General features: G+C 45.6%; 6 protein-coding genes across 6 annotated transcripts; 2 read left to right on the plus strand and 4 right to left on the minus strand.

The window, feature by feature from the left end:
- Positions 1-2477: 2477 nt before the first annotated feature.
- On the minus strand, positions 2478-3515 carry AOL_s00215g194 (uncharacterized protein; the record flags this gene model as incomplete). Its single annotated transcript, XM_011129396.1, has 3 exons — positions 2478-2621; positions 2773-3243; positions 3420-3515. The coding sequence occupies 3 exons, from the start codon at positions 3513-3515 to the stop codon at positions 2478-2480; spliced, it is 711 nt and encodes a 236-aa protein (XP_011127698.1).
- A 7390-nt stretch (positions 3516-10905) lies between these two features.
- Positions 10906-13263, plus strand: AOL_s00215g195 (uncharacterized protein; the record flags this gene model as incomplete). Its single annotated transcript, XM_011129397.1, has 8 exons — positions 10906-11318; positions 11381-11429; positions 11504-11761; positions 11840-11857; positions 11920-12049; positions 12107-12273; positions 12340-12919; positions 12980-13263. 8 exons carry the CDS (start codon positions 10906-10908, stop codon positions 13261-13263), a joined length of 1899 nt encoding a protein of 632 aa, XP_011127699.1.
- Positions 13264-15417: 2154 nt separating this feature from the next.
- AOL_s00215g196 (uncharacterized protein) lies at positions 15418-16931 on the minus strand (the record flags this gene model as incomplete). Its single annotated transcript, XM_011129398.1, has 4 exons — positions 15418-15676; positions 15739-16208; positions 16270-16340; positions 16403-16931. 4 exons carry the CDS (start codon positions 16929-16931, stop codon positions 15418-15420), a joined length of 1329 nt encoding a protein of 442 aa, XP_011127700.1.
- A 1140-nt stretch (positions 16932-18071) lies between these two features.
- AOL_s00215g197 (uncharacterized protein) lies at positions 18072-19635 on the minus strand (the record flags this gene model as incomplete). The annotated part of the gene is made up of 4 exons (XM_011129399.1): positions 18072-18194; positions 18255-18699; positions 18759-18951; positions 19020-19635. The coding sequence occupies 4 exons, from the start codon at positions 19633-19635 to the stop codon at positions 18072-18074; spliced, it is 1377 nt and encodes a 458-aa protein (XP_011127701.1).
- A 436-nt stretch (positions 19636-20071) lies between these two features.
- Positions 20072-20756, plus strand: AOL_s00215g198 (uncharacterized protein; the record flags this gene model as incomplete). Its single annotated transcript, XM_011129400.1, has 4 exons — positions 20072-20085; positions 20162-20389; positions 20476-20608; positions 20679-20756. 4 exons carry the CDS (start codon positions 20072-20074, stop codon positions 20754-20756), a joined length of 453 nt encoding a protein of 150 aa, XP_011127702.1.
- Positions 20757-20987: 231 nt separating this feature from the next.
- Positions 20988-23894, minus strand: AOL_s00215g199 (uncharacterized protein; the record flags this gene model as incomplete). The annotated part of the gene is made up of 9 exons (XM_011129401.1): positions 20988-21596; positions 21654-21952; positions 22009-22140; positions 22190-22794; positions 22849-23020; positions 23076-23362; positions 23429-23580; positions 23641-23798; positions 23867-23894. 9 exons carry the CDS (start codon positions 23892-23894, stop codon positions 20988-20990), a joined length of 2442 nt encoding a protein of 813 aa, XP_011127703.1.
- Between the last annotated feature and the right edge of the window lie 554 nt (positions 23895-24448).

A 24448-nucleotide genomic window follows, 5' to 3' on the forward strand; every position in this document is an offset into this window, starting at 1 on the left:
ATGGATGGGCTGGGGATCGAGCTAGAGGTCGAACTCAGGAGCCCGATTGCCGAGCCTTGGCGGTTTGTTGATTATCTAATCGTCGATTTCGCTTTGAATTGCCCATGTGTAACGATACCAACTGCGACTTCGACGTCATACCATTTTCAGAATCGCTCAATAATGAATAGACTAGACGGATGCGACACAGACTATACGTAATCGATTGTATTAATCAGTTCAAGTACAATAGGACATTCATTCTCCGATGATATACGCTTCGTATGTATACTATATTCGACTAGCTACCCAGCAGAAGGCGTCTAGGCACATCCTATGATAATTAATACTATCGATCATATCGAACGATGCAATAGAATCGGATCATTTTTCTTCTACTCGAATACCCGAATTCGGTATCAATCGGTATTCTCCAACGAGCTATAGCGAAGAATAATCAATAATCGGCACTCCCCCAACCTTAGTAGTTAACAAGGTTACCCGAATTCAAAATTGCATATTAAGGTTATCGCATAGTCTTGCAAGCTTGCAGGCGATGACGATTGATGAATAAAAGGAATCCAGAACTTATATCCGATGTACTTGAGCGAGGGACTAATATAATATGCCGGTAGGTACAGAAACATCAGCTACTTAAGTACCTAGATGTGATCGCAATATCGAGGGAAGTTTTGCTGTTAAGCCTCGCTTTAGCTGGTTGGCTTCGATCTACAGCTCACGGCTCACAAAATTCCTAGTACTGAGGTAAGCCAGTAGATAAAAATCCTCACATCCTAGTTTCAGCATTCGTGTACGCCTATAACTCATAAAACCTATATACGTATATACACGAGGTTTTCCTATCTGCGATGTTATATGTTAAGATTGGTTATCATAACGCGCTGCGCTAATCCAGAACCTAGACTCGCAATGAATATAAATGCACTGTTACATCATTCGGAGCTAAACTTTACTGCAACTGGCTTCAAACTAAGTTTCATGATCCCGAGAGTTCACGTTTGCTACAAGGGGTTCGGACCCCACATGGTCTGGGGAAACAAGCCAAAAGTTACAGCAGGCGAATGGTTGGAAGCCCAAGAACCTATCACGGGTTTGCACAATGCATATGTAGCAGGCTTTGATATTATACTTTCATGGTGTTCACAATCAAATTTGGATAATTATAAAAAATCACCATGCTAGCGCACCTGCTGATGTCTGACAAACACAGAATGTGAATAGTCTTTAAATCGAATCCCAGATTGGAAATCAATAAACACGGCGAAAGCACGGACCATTTTCTCGGGTTCGGGTCTCAAGTGCTCGCCGTTGAAGCGAGTGGGAAGAACGTGGTTAGGTAACATTCGCAGGCGCAGGCCACGTACGAAGGGCTGTACGTTAGCTAATACGTTACCGAACACTGCGCAACCTCGATCACAAGCACTTAATTAACTATGCCGCACAACTGCTTGGAGTCGCTAGTGACCCTTCTTTCAACCAGCTGCAACAGGAAACGTTTCTGATGAGCGTTCGAATCCTCTAACCCCACAGCCTCCACAATTCTTAACCTTTCTCTGAGGTATGAGATAATATTGATGTGTCAGCAGGGGTCAGAAGATACGGCATCGGCATCTGGTTCCTCCACAATAGAAGCCTTTTTGTCTTGGCCATATTCAACAGTATCGGATTCTTTTTCCCACACCCTGAACAAGCATGGATCATGCATATGACGAGACATGGAGGCAACGGAATCTAGGTGTGATCAGTGTCCCCTGGCGCCAGTCCAGAATACACTTTGCCAATAGTCAGCAGCTTCTAATTCGAATTCCATGCATTTTCGAAATTTCAAACTCGAAGAAACCGAGATTGTTGAATATTCAGATCCACCAGAGTCGAATTTTGGCTCGTATAGATAGATCCCTGTGCCTTCAAGGATTCGTGATCATCTAAACAGTGATTTCCTTGTCCACGACAGACATGTAAAATTACACCTGACGTCCCTCGAGCCTTGATCCCGGCCTGGCTTCAAAGATATTTCTGCAACAAGACTTAAGCCCATCCTCTAAATAGACAAGCTCGTGTGGATTCGGCTTCCTGCACCCCAATTATTTACAACAGACACACGGGTGTGCTCAGGATCATGACAGAAAAACACCCGAATGAGCTTTTATAATGTCAACATACTATTAGAATATGCACCTGAGAAGCACAAATCAAAACGGAACTATAATACCAGTAATTATTGGATTGGCTATGCCCAATGAGTATTTCCTTGCTTTGTTTAGCCCAATGGCCCATTTTGCGAACTTGACAACCCTAGATCGAGTTTCAAGCTTGAAATGATAATGATCCATTATAAGAAACGTATTGAAAGAGAGGTTTAACCGGCCACCCATTGGCCAAAGGAAAGCTGTTCATATTCTCATTCTTTCTCGCACTTGGTGGTAAGCAAGAGGATTGCCGATTTTAATACCGAAAGTGCGTTTACGAAGAAAGATTCATATCTCGTCTCCGTACCCAGATCTTATCAGGCTGTCTACCTGCATTACCCCCGCTTTCACTCCGTCAACTATATATACCGATTTGCCCAAGGGCTCTAAGGCCATTGTTACTGCGGCGCCTAGGCCAGCCATTCCCGCGCACTATTATAGCAAAAACAGTCTGTTAGTATATTCCATTCTATCCTTGCGTCGCAGACATGGATACGCTTGTTCCTAACGGTCGTATTCAGAATGAACGACTATGGTATACGAATTTTTCTTCTGTATGAATTTTAAAAATTGAATAACTTACTCCCAAGCAGATCACTCGAACGTCTCCTCGACCTACTAGTCTGACGACCGCGTCTCCAATCCTCTTCTTTACTTCATCGTCGCCGACAGAATGAAGTTCATCGGCATTCAGACCAGTACTTTCCACACCCTCAAACCCACCTACGTCTTCACCAACGAAGTTCCCTACACCTATGCTGAGCAGGTCTTCCCAAATCTTGCCGGTTGTAACGATACCCCAGCCACCAGGACCCTTCAGCAGCAGCGCGTGTGTTATGCTTGCCTCGAAAATACCCACGACCGGTTTTTTGGTATACTGTCGTAATAACGGTACGAGAGAATGTTCTGAGTAACAGGCGACTACAAAACCCGCATGGAGTTGGAGCATAGATATCAGTTCCGGGAGACAAATATCGGCTGAACGCGCCGACGTTTCGTTGTCGTTGATAGACTTCGGCGCAGTAGGGGGGCCAGTATAGAAAGATAGGATCGTCTATCGAGACATAAAAACATGTTCATGACAAATATCAGTACCCGGAGCACTCAACGGAACAGCATCTTCGACAAGGAATGCATTAACAGGCAGGGATAAGGGTTCTAGGTGCGCTGCAAGGCGGTGTGTTCTTTTTTTTTTTGTTTAGGTGCGCGGGGTCTGGAAATTACACCTACATCAGCTGGAACTAGAGGCTCTAGCATCTGCCTTAGAGAATTGGTTATCGAAATCGACGAATTGGGGTTTATCACCAGAATCGACCTCGGCGCCATGTCTGAGTGGCCACTGGGCGGGAGAAACTGAACTATCATATTTCGTACACTCTTTTAGCGCGGGACGAAACAAATGTTGACTCCCCTAAAGCTAAAAAACCATGGAAGTTTTTTTGTCCCTGAAAATGCGAAAATGGGTTGCTGAACTGGGGTTCTTTTGGACAAAAAACAGGACTGCTGGAGCTCGATTTCGCCCTCGCGGAAGCTGAGCCAACGTACCTGTGTCTGCGGAATAGCGGCAGATGCGGCTGGAACCAAAAAAAGTAGGTGAAACGGCCTACTTGCAGCAAAGCAAACTCTCGACTTGACAGTCTTGTCACGCGAGCTGCAGGGCTAAGTCTACTGCTTTAAAGCTTTAGCCAGGCGAACGAAAGCCGGGCCTGGGGCACGAAGTCAGGTAAGTATACGGTCAGGAGAGTTACGGTGTATAACTTTTCCAAGGGTGCATCTGGGGCTCAACTTGTTTGTATACGTAGGGTCCAGAAAGACACCACCACTGCACTACTATCGAGTTTAAGGACGACGGGAACCCAGGTGCCGAATAGATTCACCGAGATCTGGCTGACTGACAGCACTAGTGCAGCTCTTATGCGAGACTCTCGCACGCGTCTGGACTCGAAAACTGTTAGACCGGCCCTTCTAACAGTAGGTTTCTGCACAAGCACTGTTAAACTTGCTTCAATGCAGGAAGCTCCGCCGCACGCCTTGCAGGCTTAGCGCCCGATTGCACCTCGCAGCCAACGACAGGCTCGGTAGCAGCAGCACTAGTAGGTTATATGTAGACGGACGACGCTGTTTGATGGCAGAAAACTGAAAGCGTAGACTCGCTGGGAAGGTCTGTGCGAGAGTGATCTCTCCGAATAATTTCGTCCGGTCCTTTCCCGCAGCAGGTCTAATTCTATACCACCTGCTAAAGTAGGGGTGAGAAGAGCAGGGACAGTAGAAGGGAGAAGGGGGAAAAAAAGAGGAAAAAGAATTGAGAAAAGTCAACGACGCTGTTTAGAATGGATGTATCCGAAAAGACAATACTACTAAGTATCTCATGGCCCGCATCTATGTCGTGGCCGGATACCTGAGTTTATATGGCTGTTTTCTCAGCACTGTCACCTGTTTTCCATCTCTATAAAAAGCTCTAACTCTGGCGTTACGCAGCTTATCCTCACCATGATCCTGACTTTCCTTCTTTCCGCCCTCCGTTTATAGTAGCTTACCAGTATATACCTAGCAGGATTAGTCTACACTATACTTCGTTGCTCTTAAGAGAGAAGTATATCTGTCAAGCTATAACACTACAATCCCCGTTATAGTATGCATGACCGGATTATTCTTCAATGTAGGAACGAACACACGACGACTTGCTATTTGCCATCGAACGGGACCCATCGATTTCGAAAAGAAAAACACATACAGGCAAAAGGTGGAAAAAGTAATTAATTAAGCCACACCTTGAGCACCTTTCGAATCCAGCACACATTCCTTACTTTTGAACTGTGCCGTGAGTCGACAGCGGCAATGAATCCGAGGTTGAATGTCAATCATGGCTGATGGCTTGAGGAGGAGGGGGGGGGAACAGGGAGACGGGAAGTTGTACAGAAGTCTGGGATGCATTAACAGCGGGGGGTTGACGAGGGTCGTCAATCACAAGGCTACCACCGCCAAATATAATACCAAACCGTATTGTATTGTCTGGAGTATATGAGTGAAAAAATAAATAAAAAAAGAACTGATTCGAACGGATAACTCGAAACCAAAACGTGAACGAGGACTATATTAAGCAATCAGGATACATAAGTATCCGAGTGGACGAATAAAAGCCGGAGTCATGACGCAACCTGGCCGAAGCAGTGAGGAAATCGACACTATTCCTGTGTCTTACATGTGCACTGGCACTGGCACTGTACTGGCACTGGATGTCCGTTAATTGTATACCGAAATGTAACAGGTATTAATATTATAGCCGTGTCCGTAGGGAAGTATACTACGGTACGGAGTACTTACATGCTGAATGACACCACCTGTTAGAGCTCATGCAATCGAGCCAGGAACCACTCGAGCCCCTCTGAAGGTTTACACTAAGCCTTCGAGAGGCTTAAGCCGTCAATAAATCGGGTCAGTCTCATCACACTTCCCTGCAGCGGGGTGGGTACTTAACTGAACCGTCCGCACCACTGTGATCCATTTTCGGGAAGCTATCAATGCAATGCAGCCTGCGCATGCATCATCCATTTTCAGATCGAATCCCAGGCAGTTAAGGGCCGATCGAAATAAATTTATAAAACGGTACCGTATGATCTGACCAAACACTGCACTCCCCCCCATGCCCTGAGAGAGAGAAAGAAAGGAAGAAAGAAAGAAAGAAAGAAAACAGAGGCCTTGCAAGTACAAGTTGTGCAAACAATTGCAAACGTGGGTATCCCGTCCTCGAATTTTCTCGAAAATAACCCTCAAATCTTTCGAGATCTTATGGAAGTTTCATAGATAGCATGGATGAACCTGTCGATTTTGCTCCTGAAGGCCTAGAACTCGCCCTATTTCCATTAGGCCGACCCCTTGGCTAAAGTGTGGCGAGACTGGGAAATTTAATTATAAAGCCACAAGGCCCCAGCACTTTCGGCCCTTCACATTGGAATATTTACGGAAGATCAAAGTTACGATGCGCAGTTTAAGTCGAAGCTATTAAGAATCGTTCGGCTTGGGATTGTCCAGCATTGCCTAATTTGCTCCAGTAACACGAACCCACTTCGTCTCTCCAGAGCTCATTGCTAGTTACTTATAGGTTAATGCCTCCAAATACGATCAATCGTACTATCGTTTACCAGTGTTATATCTTGACCATTGGACATCGGTGCGTTTCATCTTGACGTAGAATTCGCAATTTCTTCGGATTAATAATATGTTACAGGATTCGGAACCCTTGTCCAGGACGGGAACTCAATGGCAATTCGGGAGAAAACGATGTCATGAGCGGCCGTTAATTATCTCGCGGCAGAAACCGTTTACAGAATGTTTTCCGGCTGACTAACTGGCCGTTCTAAGCGGCTGTATCAACAGGAGGATCAAATGTGAGGTACGAAAAAAAAAAAAAAGTAAAGTAAAGCGGGAAAAGGAAGAAAAGGAACTAAAAAACGGGGTATTAGATAGCCCTGGCTGAAGAATTAATTGAATCGTCACGATCCATAAAATTGGGAAGCGGTTGTATGTATTTGAAGTTTATAAAACTGATGCATTACCCGGCGTTTACAGGGTAGAAGCAGGCATAAAGAAAGTTCATTCCGTTAACCATTGGGAGAAAGAAAAAGAAGAAGAAGAATAAGAATCAACCGTTTACGCTAGGAAAGGTTCTCCAGAAACCGCAAAAGAAATAGAAAAACTTGGGATGAAAAAAATAAATCGCTCCTCTACTATCATGACTGCCTAGCCAAGAACAAAGAATCAACAAGATAGTCCTTCCGAATTTAAGCTGTGGGTTGAGGGGTGGCTTACGAATTCGCAGGGAACCAGGAAAGATTTAACGGAAGCAGTTGAAGCCGCAAATTCTGAATCTAAATAGCAATAATTCGTTCCCGGTCAGCGGTAATAAATGGAAGGCTAGATGGGAAGGGTATGACGAACCGGATGTGGGGTCGGACGCCACCTTTTCCAGCTGTGAATCCGCCTCCGGCGCGCCTGCCTCCATATGACTTGGAGTAAAAGAAACCCATGGTAATTGTTTATGCGGTCTGTGGTTTATGTTCTAAGTTTCTTATCATCGTATCCGATCAGCGACTCCGCATTAATGAGCTAGGAAATGTGTTGGGAGGGATCTGTAAGTAAGTAACTAAGGCCTGGGTAATTATAACGAACATTTGAAGTTTGTATGGATTGCTCTGATTGTGAGATCGAATTGAAGTTTAAAAGGTTGTGCAGTTGATGATTCTCTTGAATTTATCGTAAGAGCACCTGTAAATGGTCACGGAGAGCGAGTGGGATTTTATATAATTTTCCAGTGACAGGAATGACAACTGGGCCCGTTGACAGTCGCTGGATTCGATGCGCACATCTGGCTACATTGCGTAGGCCAAGATACATCAGCGCTGGCCTGGAATGGCGTATCCTGTGCAACCATTCGCTCAGCCAGCCACGAACCACGCCACAGCTGCACAGCTGCAGTTCCAAGATTCCACAATTCCACACAGCCGCCCTCTTTTGCCGACACCTGATACTAATGCAAGAATCTGAATGCTAAATTTGGTAGATACTTAAGTAAGTACATATGTATATATGTACTTACCTAGGTACGTTTACGTACATACTATGGTAGAAAAATGGATACCTTAGATCGAAGGTTGTCTTTGGCGAACTGAACTGAACCTTCGATCGCAAATGAAATGTGTATACCAATTATAACATCATTATATTGTTGAATTATGTCATCAATCAATCCCTTAGCGTAAGAGATAATAAATTTAACAGCTAGATTCGAAAATCTTAAAATTTAAGCTTTCCTCGAGCATCTGTTGTTGCTAACGTCATTCCACGATCAAGTTATTCAGCAGGCAAATCCGAGGAGCCACACTTATACAAGCCACGATTGTGCAGGCGGTGCAGTGTGGCAGGTAATCTGCACGTAATTCCACACAAACTAGGCAAGACTGATTGGACGGTTGCAGCTGAAGACAAGTTAAACTTTTATTGGAAATATATATTTTTGATACTGATAGAAGTGAGTAATTAGCGATTGGTCTGGAGGCAAGACGGGCACGAGTTCAAGGGATCATTTCTCCGCACTTACAAATTCCCCATTCGAAGGTACTAAACACTGACTCCCTCCCCCATGGGCCTAATTTTTTTAATTGTAAACTTATTTCGTCGAGAATTTGAAATTTAAAGTGGTAGCAGCGCTGCTTGTTTTAGCCCTCCCTTGAACGCAAGTCCGAAGCGAATACTGATATCTGAAAAACAGTATTGAATCGATTCTACATATATTGTAGTCGCTCTCACAATATTACTACTTTCTCAAACCTAGCTGCTCTCGAATTTAATTACTAGTCTGGGTTGCGCATATTTCTAAGGGCTTGAGACTAGATCCCCTCTTTCGTGTAGACCTGTTTTGGGGCCGTATAACTCTAAGTCACATCGATGAGTGGCCCTTAGCTATTTAGCCGGATACATAGACCAATATACAAGAACCGATGCCTTACTGGTACCATGGTACCACGAACAACTTAGAGCATCTAGTTCGGGCCTCGGGGCTGAATATATGTTCATTGTGGGTTGGGGTACTTCATAGTTAGCTTTGGGGTACGAGACTATACTAGCTTTTATATATAGTTTGTTTCGTGCCCAGCACATCGGTCGACAATTCCGACCAGAGCATCCATAAAATGATTTTATGCATGATGGAGATGGAGATGGGCCTTTACTTTCTGCCCGTTACACTTATTGGAGAACTTATTCAATGCACGATTCTAGACCAATAGTGTGATTCCTCGCTACCGGATTTTTGTACCAAGCTACAACCATGCTACCGCCTCCCCCCTAAATGAAACTTGGATATCTTTGCGGTTCGACTAGTACCATTCATCGATCATCCCACTGCAGAGCATCGCGTATTTTAAGAAGCTAGCTCATGGAAAGCATGAGTAATTTTGATAATACCCTTCTACATATATCTAGATCCCCGGTCAATTTACAAGTGAAGTCACCCCAGTGTCTAGTTCACGACACCAATGAAACTTGGTTCTAGATTCGGAATTAAGTACTTCGCGAAACAATTCAACATGTAATCCAGCCTCCACAGTTTGTGTTGACTTTGTGATATTTTATGGCCTCGACGGGGCTGTGACAGTTCGAGGCACAAGGGCTGCGTAATTATAATCACCAGCACAAGTGTTATAACGGTCGAATTTTTCGTTAGATTCCGCTAGGTATCGAAAGACTTACATGTACAAGTCGCAAAATCAATTGGCCGGATCCATGCATTTGCCCAGACGGCCATCCCGAGCTTTGGGGTCCCAAGGGTTCTTAAATGCAGCATCCTGGTCTATCATCAACTGATCATATACTTCAAGGTGTGTGCAGGGAAATGCTGCAGGCTGGTATGCCATTCTCTTCTGTGCTGTACAGCTGTATGTATTCTGCACTAAGATGCTTGGTAGCGACTTTGTAAGTTGCAGCTCCTGCGACTAAGCAATGCCGATAAGCTTATCTCGAGGCTCTTTGCATTTAGGTACCTCAATTGATCAACTCTTGAAACGGAAAACGGCAGACCGTTGGGTAATAACAGTTGCGACTATCAGCGCAGCATTTCTGGTTCGGACGAGAAGCCTAGAACGGTTATGTCCGAAGATGGAGAATAGCCCGGGTTCTAAAATCTCAAGCGCGCTGAAGGCTTTAGGCTTTTGCATGCACTAAAAGAATCCCACTTATCTTGTCGAAATCTTATCGGGAATAAGATTTAGCAGTATTCGAACTGTCAGTTCGAAATGGACTGAGGAAAGAAAATTCTTTCGGACGGGTGTGGGGATGCTGCCTAAAATGAAGAGTATTACGGCGGAAAGAAAAGAAAAATATTGAAAATATCATATCGTATGTTCTCGGAAGGGTAGTATATGAAGCTAAAAAAATGTTCCACCCTTTATCAGAGGCTTGGGCTGCAGCTGTTGAAAGGTGCTAGCTTATCAGTGTTCCCCCGCGGCGGCAGCACAATCGGCTTTTACTCGATCGTATCGAGAAAGAGAAATGGCGGCGAGGGTGGCCGAATGACAGGGGACCCGCGTGGATGCTCTTCGCCGAACCAATCATATTTACAGGGATTCTACGTAACCTTCATATCGAGGAAGTCTTGAAGTTGAACTTGCTTGATTTTCTGAGCTCGCGTGAACCCTGTCGCCCAAAGCTGAGACCTCTCTCCAGTATCCTTCCTACTTGTTATCTTTGGTACCTCCCATCCGACATCTGCTTTCCTCTGGTGGCCAAACTGCCTGTTACATGCATATCAATAATCCGGTTCTCATCCTAGAAAGCAAAAGAAGGCAAAAAGTCATACGAAAAATTAAAAAATAAAAAATATCAAACAAAAAAAAATAAGAATTGAAAAGAAGCAAACGCAGAAAGTAGAGAAAAACTTCCGCGGTGATCAGACGAGAGAAGGTTTGTCGAGGTAAGATTGAGATGATCCAGCGAACATCCTGCTTAGCTCGGCCTAACACCGCTTCTGTGCGTTCCATATCTTCAGATAATATACATGGCCATTGACATGGGGTCTAACCTTCATCCACCCCCCACCCAGATGCAAAGTCCTCCGTTGGTCTCACACACGAGCAGGGCCGTCGCAAACTTTGTTACATTTGCAGTACAACTTACGCATTTGGGACGCAATGACAGGCGTTCCGGTATCCTGGTATAAGATATGTCCCTTGGATCCCTCGGTTACTCCACCGAAGACCTCGAGCTTGAGCTGGAGTATTTGAACCCAGGAATTTCCTCTTCTTCAAGATCTTCACAAGGTCCTAGTCCTGCAGCAGAATTATTAGCGGAGGACAACCCTTCTAGTTCATTGAACTATTCTTTTTACGCCGACGAAGACGACCGATTCGAAGAAGATCATAGTCTTCTAACCTCCCTAAGAGGAACGCACACAATGGGTGCCAAACTAGACGCATTCATTAAGAAGGTCGAGGTCGACAATGAGGCAGGGCTTTCTAGCAAGCAATTGTTTCTCCTGAACGACGATTTGAAGCCCGTTGAGCCAGCACGCAGGAAATGGCAGTGGTTCAATTTCGTCTTCTTCTGGATTTCGGACTCATTTAATGTTAACACATGGTAAGTTTTGCTTTTCGGACGAAGCTCTGTCACGTTACATAGTAGCTAAACTTTGTGCGCAGGATGATTGGCGCCAGTACCATTGTCGGCTTTGGTCTCAATTGGTGGCAGGTACATATCCCTTGGTGTTTGTCTCAAACTTCAATTACTACCGAACCTTATCATTCTAACATGATTCATCTTAGGCATGGCTTACTGTCTGGGTTGGCTACTTTATTGCAGGCTGTTTTATCTGTATAACAGGTCGTATCGGTGCCGTATACCACATATCGTTCCCAGTTGCCGCTAGGAGTTCGTTCGGAATATGGGGATCATTATGGCCCGTCTTCAACCGTGCCGCCATGGCGTGTATCTGGTACGGTGTGCAGGCTTGGATAGGAGGTACTTGTGTGTATTTGATGATTCGTAGTATCTGGAATAGCTGGGATAATATTCCTGATACTGTAAGTGCCTATCTTCCAACTCCAACAGTTTGTTATCTATGATGAACAGGGGGCTGATGAGTGACTTTATTAATATAGATCCATGCGCCAGAAGGAGTAAGGCCCTCAATGTGTCGACGTCTACGCTCCGAAATGTTGTATTCTAACATTATGTCTAGTCTCTCCTCAATACCCGCGATTTCGTATCTTTCTTCCTCTTCTGGTTTTGTTCCTTGCCAGCTATTTGGTTCCCTGTTCATCAAATTCGGCATCTTTTTACCGTCAAGTCTTATATCGTTCCTGTCGCCGGTAAGGATCAATGAAACCAAGAAATTTGGTTGAATTCCTGGCACTAACACTGTTTAGGTATTGCTTTCTTGGTATGGTCATTGGTACGGGCTGGTGGTATTGGGAAAATTGTCCACCAGCCAGCCAAGGCCAGCGGTAGTGCTCTCGCATGGGGTGTTATACAGGGCATTATGTCTTCCATTGCTAACTTTGCAACTTTGATTGTCAATGACCCTGATTTCTCGGTTTGTGAACTCGTCCCACTTATGAATTGAAGGAGTGCATTGCTAACTTCTTATGAAAACGTATAGAGATTCGCCAAGAAACCCTCCGATGCTCTGTGGTCACAGCTTATCACTATCCCTACTGGCTTTGCCCTGACCTCCCTCATCGGTATCCTTACCACTTCAGCCTGTGCCGTAATCTACGGCCAAGAAATCTGGAACCCTCTTGATCTCCTCAAATTCTTCTTGGACGATGGCGGCACTGGAACTCGAGTCGGTGTCTTTTTTATCGCAACATCCTTTGCCCTTGCCCAGCTTGGTACAAATATTGCAGCGAACTCCGTCTCCGCGGGTACTGATATGACCGCCTTGCTACCCCGATTCATCAACATTAGACGGGGAGGATATATCTGCGCCCTCGTCGGTATCGCCATGTGCCCGTGGAACCTCTTGGAAAGCACAAACAATTTCACTACTTATCTCTCGGCCTACTCTGTCTTCCTCAGTTCTATTGCCGGTGTTTTGATCTCGGATTATTATCTTGTGCGGAAAGGGTACCTTCAAATCAGGGATTTATACTCTGGAAAATCAACCGGACCGTATTACTTTTCATTCGGTTTCAATTGGAGAGGCTATACCGCATATATCTGTGGTATTCTTCCAAATAGTAAGATCGCTTTCCTTTAAACCCCCTCTATTCGACATATTCTGATAAGAAACAATCTAGTCGTCGGATTCGTTGGCGCAATCGGAAAGGATGTTCCGATCGGTGCAACATATGTCTACCGTCTGAACTTCTTTGCTGGGTTCATAGCCGCCTCCGGGATATACTGGCTCCTGAACCACTTCTTCCCCGCTCCAGCCTGCTCCGATTCATGGAACGAAATCGGCGAAGAAATCACCGAAGTCATCCTTGCCGAGGATAACGACTCCACGTTTTACGATGAAGAACAAGGCCACGACCAAGGAAAGAAGGTAACGCCTACCTCTGAAGAAAAGGGGGTCTACTAGACGTAGATGTCTTCGTTGTCCATTTTGTTTTTTGGTGTTTGAGCTTTACTCTCTGTCTACGATTTTGATATTTTTGCGTACATGAATGAAAGATTTAGCGGGGACTGAGACATATATTGTGTATTACTGGTTATTTTAGCCCGAACCTTTACTCCCTGGCAGGCGGTCTAACGGTATGGACTATGGGAGTATCCATTGATGCGGGTTGGTTGTAATGCTTGGGGGTGTGCACGTGTGTCAAGCTTGTTGGGGTTTCGGTCACTCGTTTAGGTTTTGGTTGCGCAATTGCAGTGCTCTGCAGTATTGCCCGCCAGCGTCAAAGAATATTTTATACGATATATAAGTATATACAGTCTATTAGTGTAGCTCTAACTATATATATATAGAAGAGCGCGAGCCATGACTATCTGAATAGAATTTTACATGGATATCCATACATTCCTCTTAATTAACACAAAAAAGATATCGATTTTGGTCTGCGGTTCACTATGCGAAGTGTTAGTGAAACAGATATATTATACGGCCGGCAAGTATTAAACGATAAAAGTACAACCATGATACCCTAATACTTATTATAGAATCCCGAGAAAGTCAACTGCTCCCCAGCAGTCTCAGAATTAATGTAATTTCTCCAGTAGCCTACTAGTATGGAACAAATGGTCAATAATCGATCCACAATAATACTCAGGCGCTCGGCGCCCTCAAAGAGACCGGTTAGACCTTCGTTGCCAAGCGTGCTGAAAATACAACAATGTATCGTGTTGTGTATCTGTCTGAAGTTCACGACCTTGACAATGATATTCATATTGATAAACCCCCAAATGCAAATCTTTTGATTAATAGAACATAATTCACTAACATAAAAAAAGTTTCCCTCATGTCTGTGTATACTGGGTACTTCTTAAGGACCCTAGTATCATCTACATCCTCTGCACTTATTCTTATCACCCACCTCTCGGCCCATCAGCGAGCATCTAACTCCCATCCAACCTCATATTTTGTCTATATATCTCACAATCCACTCTCTTTATAAGTATCAATATTATCGATTCATCGATTTAAAACATTCCTTAATATCAAAATTCACCAGCCTCACTTTCACAATCTCGATCGAAAAAAAAAGAAGAAGAAAAAAGAAAAAAAAAAGGGTTGAAACGATGTGCTGGTACGACCTTCACCACCACATTGAATGTGGTCACAAGTTTTTCTCCCCACAACCGTCGGCACGTTGCAAAACGGCCAAAAAGAGATCATGGGATCCAGAGGCAGAGATGCCATGTATCAGTGTGAAGCGACAGTCCAGAAATCGGATTGTACACCTCCAAATGAGGTGTACCAATTGTGTGAATACGGGATGGAATCCCGATATTCCTCCCGCTCCCACCCTTTCTCAGGGTCCCAAGGCAACCCCTTCAACTGGGGATACCTTGGGCCCGCAGGGTAGGGCATCGAAGAAGAGAAAAGCGGGTCCCGAAAGGCCCAACGCCGGACCTTCCTCTAAAGGGACTGGAACGAAAAGACGAAAGGTCCAGTCTGTAAAAAAAAAGGACTTGCTGAAACCCTAGGTAAACCAATAGGAGGATAGCATAGAACGATTACAGGAAAAGTCAATACGTATATACGAAGATCACTAGGACGCCGCGGTTGATGGCCCCCATCTACGGACTAAAGATGCGGAGCAAGACTGTGGAATTTAGGTCGCTACCGAAAGGTAGATTAAAATAATATAATGTTTCTTTTCTCCCTCTATCAATTCTGGCCCTGCAAACGAGAATATAATACAAAACATGGGCATGCATAACAGAATTGGAATGGAAGACCCTATGCACCTACCGAAACGCCGGAAGACACCATGAAAAAGAAACAAAGAATCAGGGAAAGTAAAAAATTCAGGTAAATAACATGCCGCTATTATTTTCAATCGTCGTCGTATGGGTTCGTATTGGGCCACCACTGGTCGATATTTGCACGATGAAGTAGTATTAGGAAACCCCTAATTCGTCAGCGAAGGTCTAATTTAGCCCGGGCTTTAGCCCTAGAGGCTTCCATTATTGCTTCCCATCGTCTCAAATATGCTGGCCGTGGGGCAGCTTTACCCATAGGGACGTGTTCCTCCATATATATTTTCGGCGTAGTCAGCTGGAAGGGAACATTCTATGCTCCACCTCGGCCAGAACCGCGACCGACCTTCCCAGTGGCACGTGCTTTCAATCGTCGAATTTGATCTTCAGCATTAGCACCAAGGGGACGAGCAGTTTTCAAATCCGGTGCAACAAGTTTGGATCTAGGAGCAATCGTGTATGTCTGTGGAGTTGCGTCAGGTACACGAGTGCGGTTGCTCTTAAGCTGTGGTGGAGCCAGAGCATCAGGTTTATCCTTGAGGTCGCTGAGTTTGGTTTTCGCTCGTTTTTGGCTGAGGGGAGACACGGGCATGTTAGCCATTGCAAAAGAGGTGAATTAGGCGCTGGGACATACCTTTGATCGAATTCTGCTGTTTCAATCTTACGATGTCTGTAGTTGTTACTTTTCTCAAGTATCGGACGAGACCAATTTTCGTAAAGTTTCTGAGCAGTGAATCGAATGTGCTGCTGTGGACGAGCGTCACGGATGTAGAAGTTTAGAAGCTTTCCGAGCCCGCTAATTCGGAGCTCATCGTATTTAATATCGGGCATCTCAACCAATATTTGGAATAACTCTCGTTGAATGTCGTAGGCTGGGAGAGAGCGGTCTGGCAGAGGCTCTAGCCAGAATCGCAGGGCTTTCAGGATTTCACCATCCATGTTGTTTCGCATGTCCCTCGAGCGGAACGCCGCGACAACCTCTTGAAGCATAGTAAGCTTCCGAGTAGCGGGCCTTCCTGCCTCCTTATCTTGGATGTCATGCTTGACAGCTGAAGTCATTCGGGCTGTCAAATCTGCGAGTAGATCGTCCCAATGCGTTGAGTCCTAGTTCAACATTAGCGAAGGCTCCTACGATCTAGTATGCAGGGACCGAAAATTTTCGTACTCCTTCCTGCTTTCTTTTCCTGGGGGCCTTCGTGGCCTTGGAGATTTTGTTATCGAGATCCTGCAGCTTTCCTGTTCGCAGAATGTACTTAGCAACCGACATCGAAGAAACCTCGGGATTATCGACCACATACGCTCGGCTTCTGTGAGAGGACGCGATTCCTTAACCGGCCCTTCGCCTCCGTCGCTACCAATATCTCTCGTGTCATCTCTTGTCTTTCGCGATCTCCTGGTAGCTTCCTTCTTCTTGCGACTAATTGATGCTTCTCCTGGAGCTCTCCTATGAACACCCATCTTTCGAACAGCATCTTGATCGATGAGAACTTCTCCTTTGCCTCCATCCATATCGGCATCGTCATCATCAAGATCTCCAAGCTCTGCGAGCTCTTCGTCTAAGTCTGCCTCAAGGTCCGAGAGGTCTTCGATGTCGCTGTCGGCATCGGCGAGGTTATTATCCTTGTCGGCTGAGCGACCGGCTTGGTCGACAGCTACGACATCGTCTTCGGAGTCGAGTCCGTGGGTAACTATTTTCTTGCGAGGTGGTTCGGGTTCGTTGTCGCTGATCTCCATGTCCGAGATGCTATCCCCAAAGCCTTTGGGTGTTGGAGGCTTTGAAGAAGCATCCGCCGTAATCGGATTATCTCGAGTCGTCATCTCCGACATATTGATGGCTTGTTTGATTGTTTGAGGGTATCGTCAATTGGTGTAGAGGTTTGTTTGGATAGAAGGATTGTTGGTGATGGAGGCGGAAGATTCTTGAAGCTGGTGGTTGGAGAGGATAGAAGGTGTCGAAACGCGTCTGAGGCAACGATGAGGAAAGCTTAAGCGACAAACAACTGCAACCAAATTCAACACCGAATTTTTTTAAGCGTTGATCCATCGGCTAGCAGATAATAACCTTGAATTATCAACATCATCCTCTACCACGATCAACCTTGATTTACTTCACGCAAGAAACACCACAATAACATAACCTCCCATCTCCCTTGAAATCCAACAAGATGTTTAGCGGACAAGGTGAGATACCAGTCAAATGCTTGTCCAGGAACCACAAGCCGTTGCGTAGCTAACGAATGTCGATGTGTAGGACTTGAGCAGCCCCCATCACCGCAGGAGATCAGAGAGGCTGAAATCCAGTCCTCTGCCACCGTTAAGAATGCGGCAATCACTTGTCTGGTTCTCTACTTATGTATGTAAACCCCGGGCGTCTTGGTTATAACTATTAGTACTTAGATAATATCTTTATACTAACATTCTGCCGTCTGTAGCACCATTCGCTCTCGACTTTGTTCGCAAACTCATCTAAGGAAAAAACTTTCCATCATCGATGCATCACCTTGGAATAGCTTTAATGGCACACACCGTTTCCCATCGGTGCTAATTTTTGCGACTACATCTCTCACCTACAGAACATTGGGACCTTCTTGTATCATACCGCCATTAGATGGCCTTTCGTGTATATATTACGACCTTTAATCGATCGATATCCTATCGTACAAGAACAGAACGGACGAGGAGACAGACAGACAGACATACGCAGATGAACCACTAATCAAATGCTCCTAACGCCAAATTCGAAATCAGATATGTCGCTGACTGGGGGAACATTTCACGCTGCTTGCCTAAACAAAACAAGACATGAGATGAGAAATCGAGCGCGGGTTTAGGAGCTCAATAGAATTAGATGCATAAGAAGCAAGAAGTATGAGGTCGATATCAACACGCTTAAATGTTCACCATGTAGACCCTCGTAAGTGAAAAATGCTAAAGTCTTCGGTCAGAAGGTGCGTCAATAAGGTAATCCTATCTTCCGAACTGACGGTCCTTCTGGGCCTGTTTCTCTTTCTCCCACTGCCCGAAGGCCTCTTCAAGACGTTGTAATTCGTCTCGAAGACCTTTGATACCCTTCTCATGCGTTTGAAGTACCTGTCCGGATATTATTAGTAAAGGTTTAAGGTATATGAGCTTTGGGCGAGTAGAACATACAGTTGCCATCTTCTGGATCTGCTCCGGGTCGACAGTTACTGACATCTCGCTGATTTCATGTTCCATCTGTTTCGCCTTTTGGTTGATTATCTGCATTCTAGCCCAGATCTCGTTCATCCTTCCATTAACGCTTGGATCCGAAACCATTTTCGTCAAAACCTCTAGTTTTTTCTTCAGTTGATCCTCCTCTGGTTGTAGTGCATAACCTCTGTTCTTCAAAACTTGGACTTTTGCGCTTAGAGAAAGTGTCCTATGGGCCAGTTGTTGATGTCTAGCTAAAGCCTCAGCCAACTTGATTGTGGTTTTGATGTCATGATTCCTCGATAACTCTGTTAGTCGGTTGTTTATGCCGTGGAGAGTCGCCCGATAGACGGCAATTTGGTTTTCTTGCTGTTGCATCCGGATTTTAAGATCATCAAAACCGCGAACAATGACAGGGACAGACCTATAAAGAGTTAGCTACGCTAATGAACCTTGCTCTGGTGATCAGGAGTGGAAGCATACTTTGGGTTCGGTCGCTTTCTCATGGCCGCGTCGAACTTGACCTTGTCTTCCGTCGGTCCAGGCTCATACGAGTTTGCCAGGGCTTCATTGTCGACCTGGTTATAGAGATATGTCTGGAACTGACAGTCTGGCGAAGCAACGTTCCACAAATTCCAAATTCTTTCCACCTGACCCGCGACTAGCGAAGCCGCGGCTACGTACGCGAAACCATGTTAGACTATTATAATAGCCTCTAGGAAGACCAATCTAGGAGGAACATACTTGTAGTCTGTGTTGGTGGCGGTGGTTGATTGACCGTCCGTCCAAACCCACTCTGTAACCCGCCTCCAAACATACTGCCAGCGGCCAATTGCTGTTGCTGCGCAGGTAGTTGACTTTGACCAAATAGATTCGCCTGAGGTTGCTGCATTCCAAACACCGATCCTAAGGAAGGCAACTGCTGTGCCTGCTGCGGTTGCTGCGGTTGCCCAAACAAAGACGCTTGCTGCTGTGGTTGCTGTTGCTGTTGCTGCTGACCAAATATCCCACCACCACCCCCTCCAAGGGTCGACGCTGCTGGTTGTCCGAAGGTTCCAGCATTGTTGTTCGTCTGGCCAAATAATCCACCTCCCATAGCACCGGCGTTTGTAGCCGTCTGACCAAAAGGGCCGCCTCCCATAGCTCCAGTACCCGTAGTGCTTTGGCCAAATAGTCCACCTGTGTTTCCAATCTGTTGCTGAGGTTGCTGAGGTTGTTGGGTTTGCCCAAAAAGACCTCCTGCAGATGCAGTATTCCCACCGAGGGATGGTAGAAATGGCGAAGGCCCTTTCACGCCTCCGAAGTTGCCACCCTGGCTAGGCTGCATGCCTCCTGCTGTCGATGGGCCGAATATCGACATATTTGATGTTGTTTATGAATGTTCGAGGTGATTCGAGTTTCGGATAGCGAAGAGAGGACCTGAAGGTCGTGGTTGCTTTACGGGTGGCTGATACCGCCAATGAGTGTGTATTTATGAATATTATTCTATTCCGATGCCGTGGTGTTGGTGCGACGTCAATGGGAGAGGAAGAAAGGATCCAAAGACTCGATGTTGTCGTCGTCGAGTCGTTTGATGAAGAAGATGCGACAGACGCGTTTCACACAACCTAACCCCAAATTTCCAACCTCACCGCAACACATTTTCGGGCGCCAGGTCTGTCTTGTTCGTCCCAAAGAGTCTGTCCAACCACCTTCGACCGAAAGCGCCTGACCAAGCCTAGTATCCCCCGAGACGTCATATCCCACGAGCTCCCAGCGTCCAATTGCTCCCTCGAAACGACTGACCCCTTGCAGCCATGAGAGAACCACGGTTTGTATACGCTATCCTTATCTCAATCCGAAGTTTCAGCGAGTAACTGACCGTTGGTCCTCCTGTGAACATGCAGATTCCACCAGCACGTCCTCGTCGACACCGTCCCTCTACCCGACAACATCCCAAAAGTTGAAGAAGTCGGCGCCTCATCCGCTCCCTTACTATCCGCTGCTTTTTTCATCGGTGCTCGATGCCGACCCTTCAACGATGACTATATGAAATGCAAGGACGAATCGCCCGGTAGAGGTGAATTGGATTGCATGAGGGAGGGGCGGAAAGTTACAAGATGTGCAGTTTCGGTGTACGTTCTTTTCCATCCCGAATCGCTTCACACCCAAATCGAAGAAGTATAGGAACAAGGGCTTATAGTATACTGGAGCTGCATAGGTTGGAAGATATAAATACACATTGCCTTCAACAGTTCAGAGCGCATTGGGACTGTCTTGAAAAGAAGAATCACCAGTTATGGAAGTGTCGGCCACAGGAAAAGTTCTTGAACACATGCGTCTTTGAGAAGATGGTACGGTTATCCATATTCATTTTAGGGTACTATTGGTACCCAGTGCGGCATATACTAACCTTTTGATCAGGGACTTGAGAAGACAATTCCCGGAACACCGGAAGGCAAGATCCCAATACACGAGCGGACAAAGGTCAAGTATGTTTAGATCATGTCCAAACAATGAATTGTTTGGATGGGATGGTCTAGGGGTCTGTTATATATCCGTTGGAGTGTTTGGGTTTATTGTATTTATTATTATATCTAAAGGAACCGCTGGTTCTTGTAAATACAAAGGCAGAAGCAAATGCCAATTGAAACATCAAGCCTTTGGCATCTTCTGGTGATATCGTTGTGGCTTAATTGCCAAACCAAAATCCAGCATCGGTGAGAATGTATACTAATCCTCCTCCATCTGATTCCTCATTTCCTCGATCTTCTCTGCCAGTGCATGTCTATCATACTTCACGGCAACCTTGATCGCCATCTCTAATGTCCTTGGTTGTCTCATCAAACCCACGATTTCCAAGCATTTGCTCTGCTTCTCCTCATCTTTACACTCCAACGCCAACATCTGCAACAAGACCTTGTCAATGCTGACACTTCTCCTCGCAACGTCCATCTTCTCGTGTTCTTCTGCCCGCGTATTATCGACCAAATCCTCAGCCAACGAAACCAACACTGATTCTCGAACATACGACTCTTCAAGCTTAGCCATAGGGTCGTTCTTTGCCTGGTCTTCCTCTGGTGGATTGGAAACTGGTACTCTGAATTCGAATTCACTGAGCAGCGGCCGTGGGAAGTATGGGTACTTTTCGCCGCCCTTCAAGATAATACAACAAAATTTATCTTGTGATACAGCAACCGGCCAGTATGATTCTTCCTTTTTACCCCCGATTCGTCTGTCCAGATGTGCAGTGTCGAGAATTGGTACCCATTGTGCTTGCCCAGGATTTCGCCAATGTTGTAGTACCAAGAGTACTCCATTAGATGTATACACCATTGGGTTCTAAGAATGTATTAGTAAGTTTCCCAGGAATTAAGGCCAGGGGGATCGTATTCTCACCCCATCGTCTGAAAAGAACAAATTCTTGAGGGTCGCCTTGTCAGGGATTGCGACCACATCATTGTTCTGTATGACTTCACCTCTTCGAATATTCTCGATGGTATATGTTAATTGGGCCCGTCCATCCGCAGCAACGGGACCATTGCCAAGAATCATAACATAGTCTCTCCACGAGGTACAGGACACAACAGGGGTATGCTTCTGTCGATATACCTTGACCGGGACACCGTAGAGTGAGTAGACTCTAATATAGCCATTCGATGTACAAGCAACGATGTAAGCGCTACTCAAGGCAATAGCTTGTATTCATTGTCAGTAGAGTAACTGAGCAAGCAAGCCATTATCGAATACTTACAGACAACCTCCTCGCCGTCCGGGAGCCTGGTTTTCCACTCATGGCGAATGCCCCATGTTTCGTGCTCCCTATAAAATAATAGTGCGGGGTTGCCTCGGCCGGGAGGTGAACAAAATAATGAACCGTTCTCATCTATCATGAAGTTAGTGTACAGCACTCAGATTGTGATGAAACCACATACTTAGAACAGCTTTATCATAGAGTAAAGGATCAGTAAAATGAAAATTTCGGTACTGTTCCTGATCGTAGAACTCGACTGTAACCGTATTGTGTGTTTTCTGGTCGACCGTCCATGCAAAACCTATTAAGCTGAGGAAAAGATACTTTCGGTCCCCCCTCCAAGGCGTGCTTCCAGGCTGCATTGGCTCATGAATATCTGGCGACCACGACCCGTATGCGTGCCTTTTTATCGACGGTACTCCAAGGCTCAACCCGCCTGCCTTTCGCTTTCCGTTCTCATTCCGTTCACCATAACCTGCACCATCGTCATCCTCTAGCCAATCGTCCTCGTCTTCTCCTTCGAGCTCAGCAAGGATGTCATCAACTGAGGTCTTTTCTTGTCTATTAGGCCGAGCCTCCTGCTCGCTGCGTCTCTCTAGTCGTACAAAATCTGCGCCTACAGCCAGGAATCCGGGAGCGGGTTGAAGATGTAGTTTTAGTGTTTTTTCATGATCCGAAGGCAGAGGTTCCGGTTGAATGTACACCGTTCCTTGGTTTGTGCCATATGTGATCACATTTTCCGTAGGGTGCCAGGAAATCGATGTGATTCCTCCTTCGTAATGGGTTCTAAAAAATGTCAGTAAAGGAACGGCATGGTAGTTAAGGCTTCTTGTTTCATACTTAGAGATGATGTTCTGGCTCTTTGATTCCCAGATAATGGCGTTGCCTTTGGAGTCACCACTAGCCAGGAATCCTCCATTTTTAGACCAAGCAAGTGCAGTGATGTCGCTTGAATGACCACCCGCGAATAGCTTTTTTACGCCCCAGTCCTGTCTAGACACAACCGCAATATCTGTGGCCATATTCCGTCAGTAGTGGCCCCAAATATTGGTTTCGGGTCGACATACCCATGTTATTCTGTCCAACAACAAAGGCTCTACCGTCCGGATGCCATACTGCCCGAGTGGATATTTCGCTATCAACATCGATTTCCGGTATTGTCCCAATTACTTTGTGCAGTAGATCCGGGGTCTCTGTTGTGAGGGAGTAGATATAGATAATTCCATCAACACTCGAGCATGCAAGTAATGATCCGGTAGGATCGAATGTAAGATGTTTTATCGGCTTAGAATGATGTCGTAGAATCATATGTTTCGTCGGATCGTGCGTATTGATAACCTTGACGTTTATGTCGCTAGTAATATGACAAAATTAGAAACCCAGGATTCTCAGAGTGCGAATACAGGAGAATACAACATACTCTCCACACGCAGCGACCCAATGCCCATCCGGTGTAACAGCCACATCTCTGGCTGCCAGTGAGAATCGCGTAATCAATTGGTTGTCCGTCATCATTCGTACTGAATATGACTCGACCAAACCATGTTCAGAGGATGTGAAAAGGGATTCGTTCTATGCGCTTGATACGTAAGTGATTGGCGAAAGTAATGTTATCGAGGAGTTTAATCATACGTTAGTCGAGATACCCGTATGAGACCCATACTCTTTATCATAGATAATGGGCTCATCTGGCGACCCATGTGTGAATTTGCGCAAGCTTATATTCTGTCCAGCGGTCAGAAGGTATTTTCCGTCCGGGGTATATGTGGCGAAGGTCGGGCCGACGGTGTCTAGTTATGGGGTAATGATGTTAGCTATACTTTCTTTATCAGTTGGCCGATATATCTAAGTAACATACGAGCAAACTTAATCTCAGCGTCTGGCATTTTGTAATGGTGGTGACAACTATGAATTGTCGGATTGTCATCGGGTTTTATGGTCGACCAGGTTAGCTCAAGCTATGAAGCTTGTGGTGTTTGTTCGTTGAACGCGCGCCGAATCGTGGAGAGCTATTGCCACGCTTCAGCCACCCAGCTGTCCACCACGCGTCTATTGATCGATCAACTTTCCCAGCCTGGGCTTGTGCTATATCAGCCGTGCTAATATTATCTCACAACCGGCGGTCACACAAGGTTCACGAGCCTCGTTCTGAAGCATTCTTCCCGCTATCACAAATGCAAGCAAGATACATAATTAGTATGTAAGTACTTGCAATACCTACCAGATGCATGTTCCCTACGATGGTGATGACCATGTGGACTTGTACCACCAGCCACCAGCCACCCAGCTCCAAGAACCGCCTTCGGATTCGGATATTGCATGAAATTGAGGTTAGAAGAAGAAGCTTGGACTATTAGACAATCTCTTACGGCGGAGCACCATAGGATTGGCCTATACAAAATAAAGCTTGGGTCGGTGGGCCTCTGGGCAAACGTTTCGC

The sequence above is a fragment of the Orbilia oligospora genome (genome assembly GCF_000225545.1).
Source record: "Orbilia oligospora ATCC 24927 unplaced genomic scaffold scaffold00215, whole genome shotgun sequence".
Classification (NCBI taxonomy): domain Eukaryota; kingdom Fungi; phylum Ascomycota; class Orbiliomycetes; order Orbiliales; family Orbiliaceae; genus Orbilia; species Orbilia oligospora.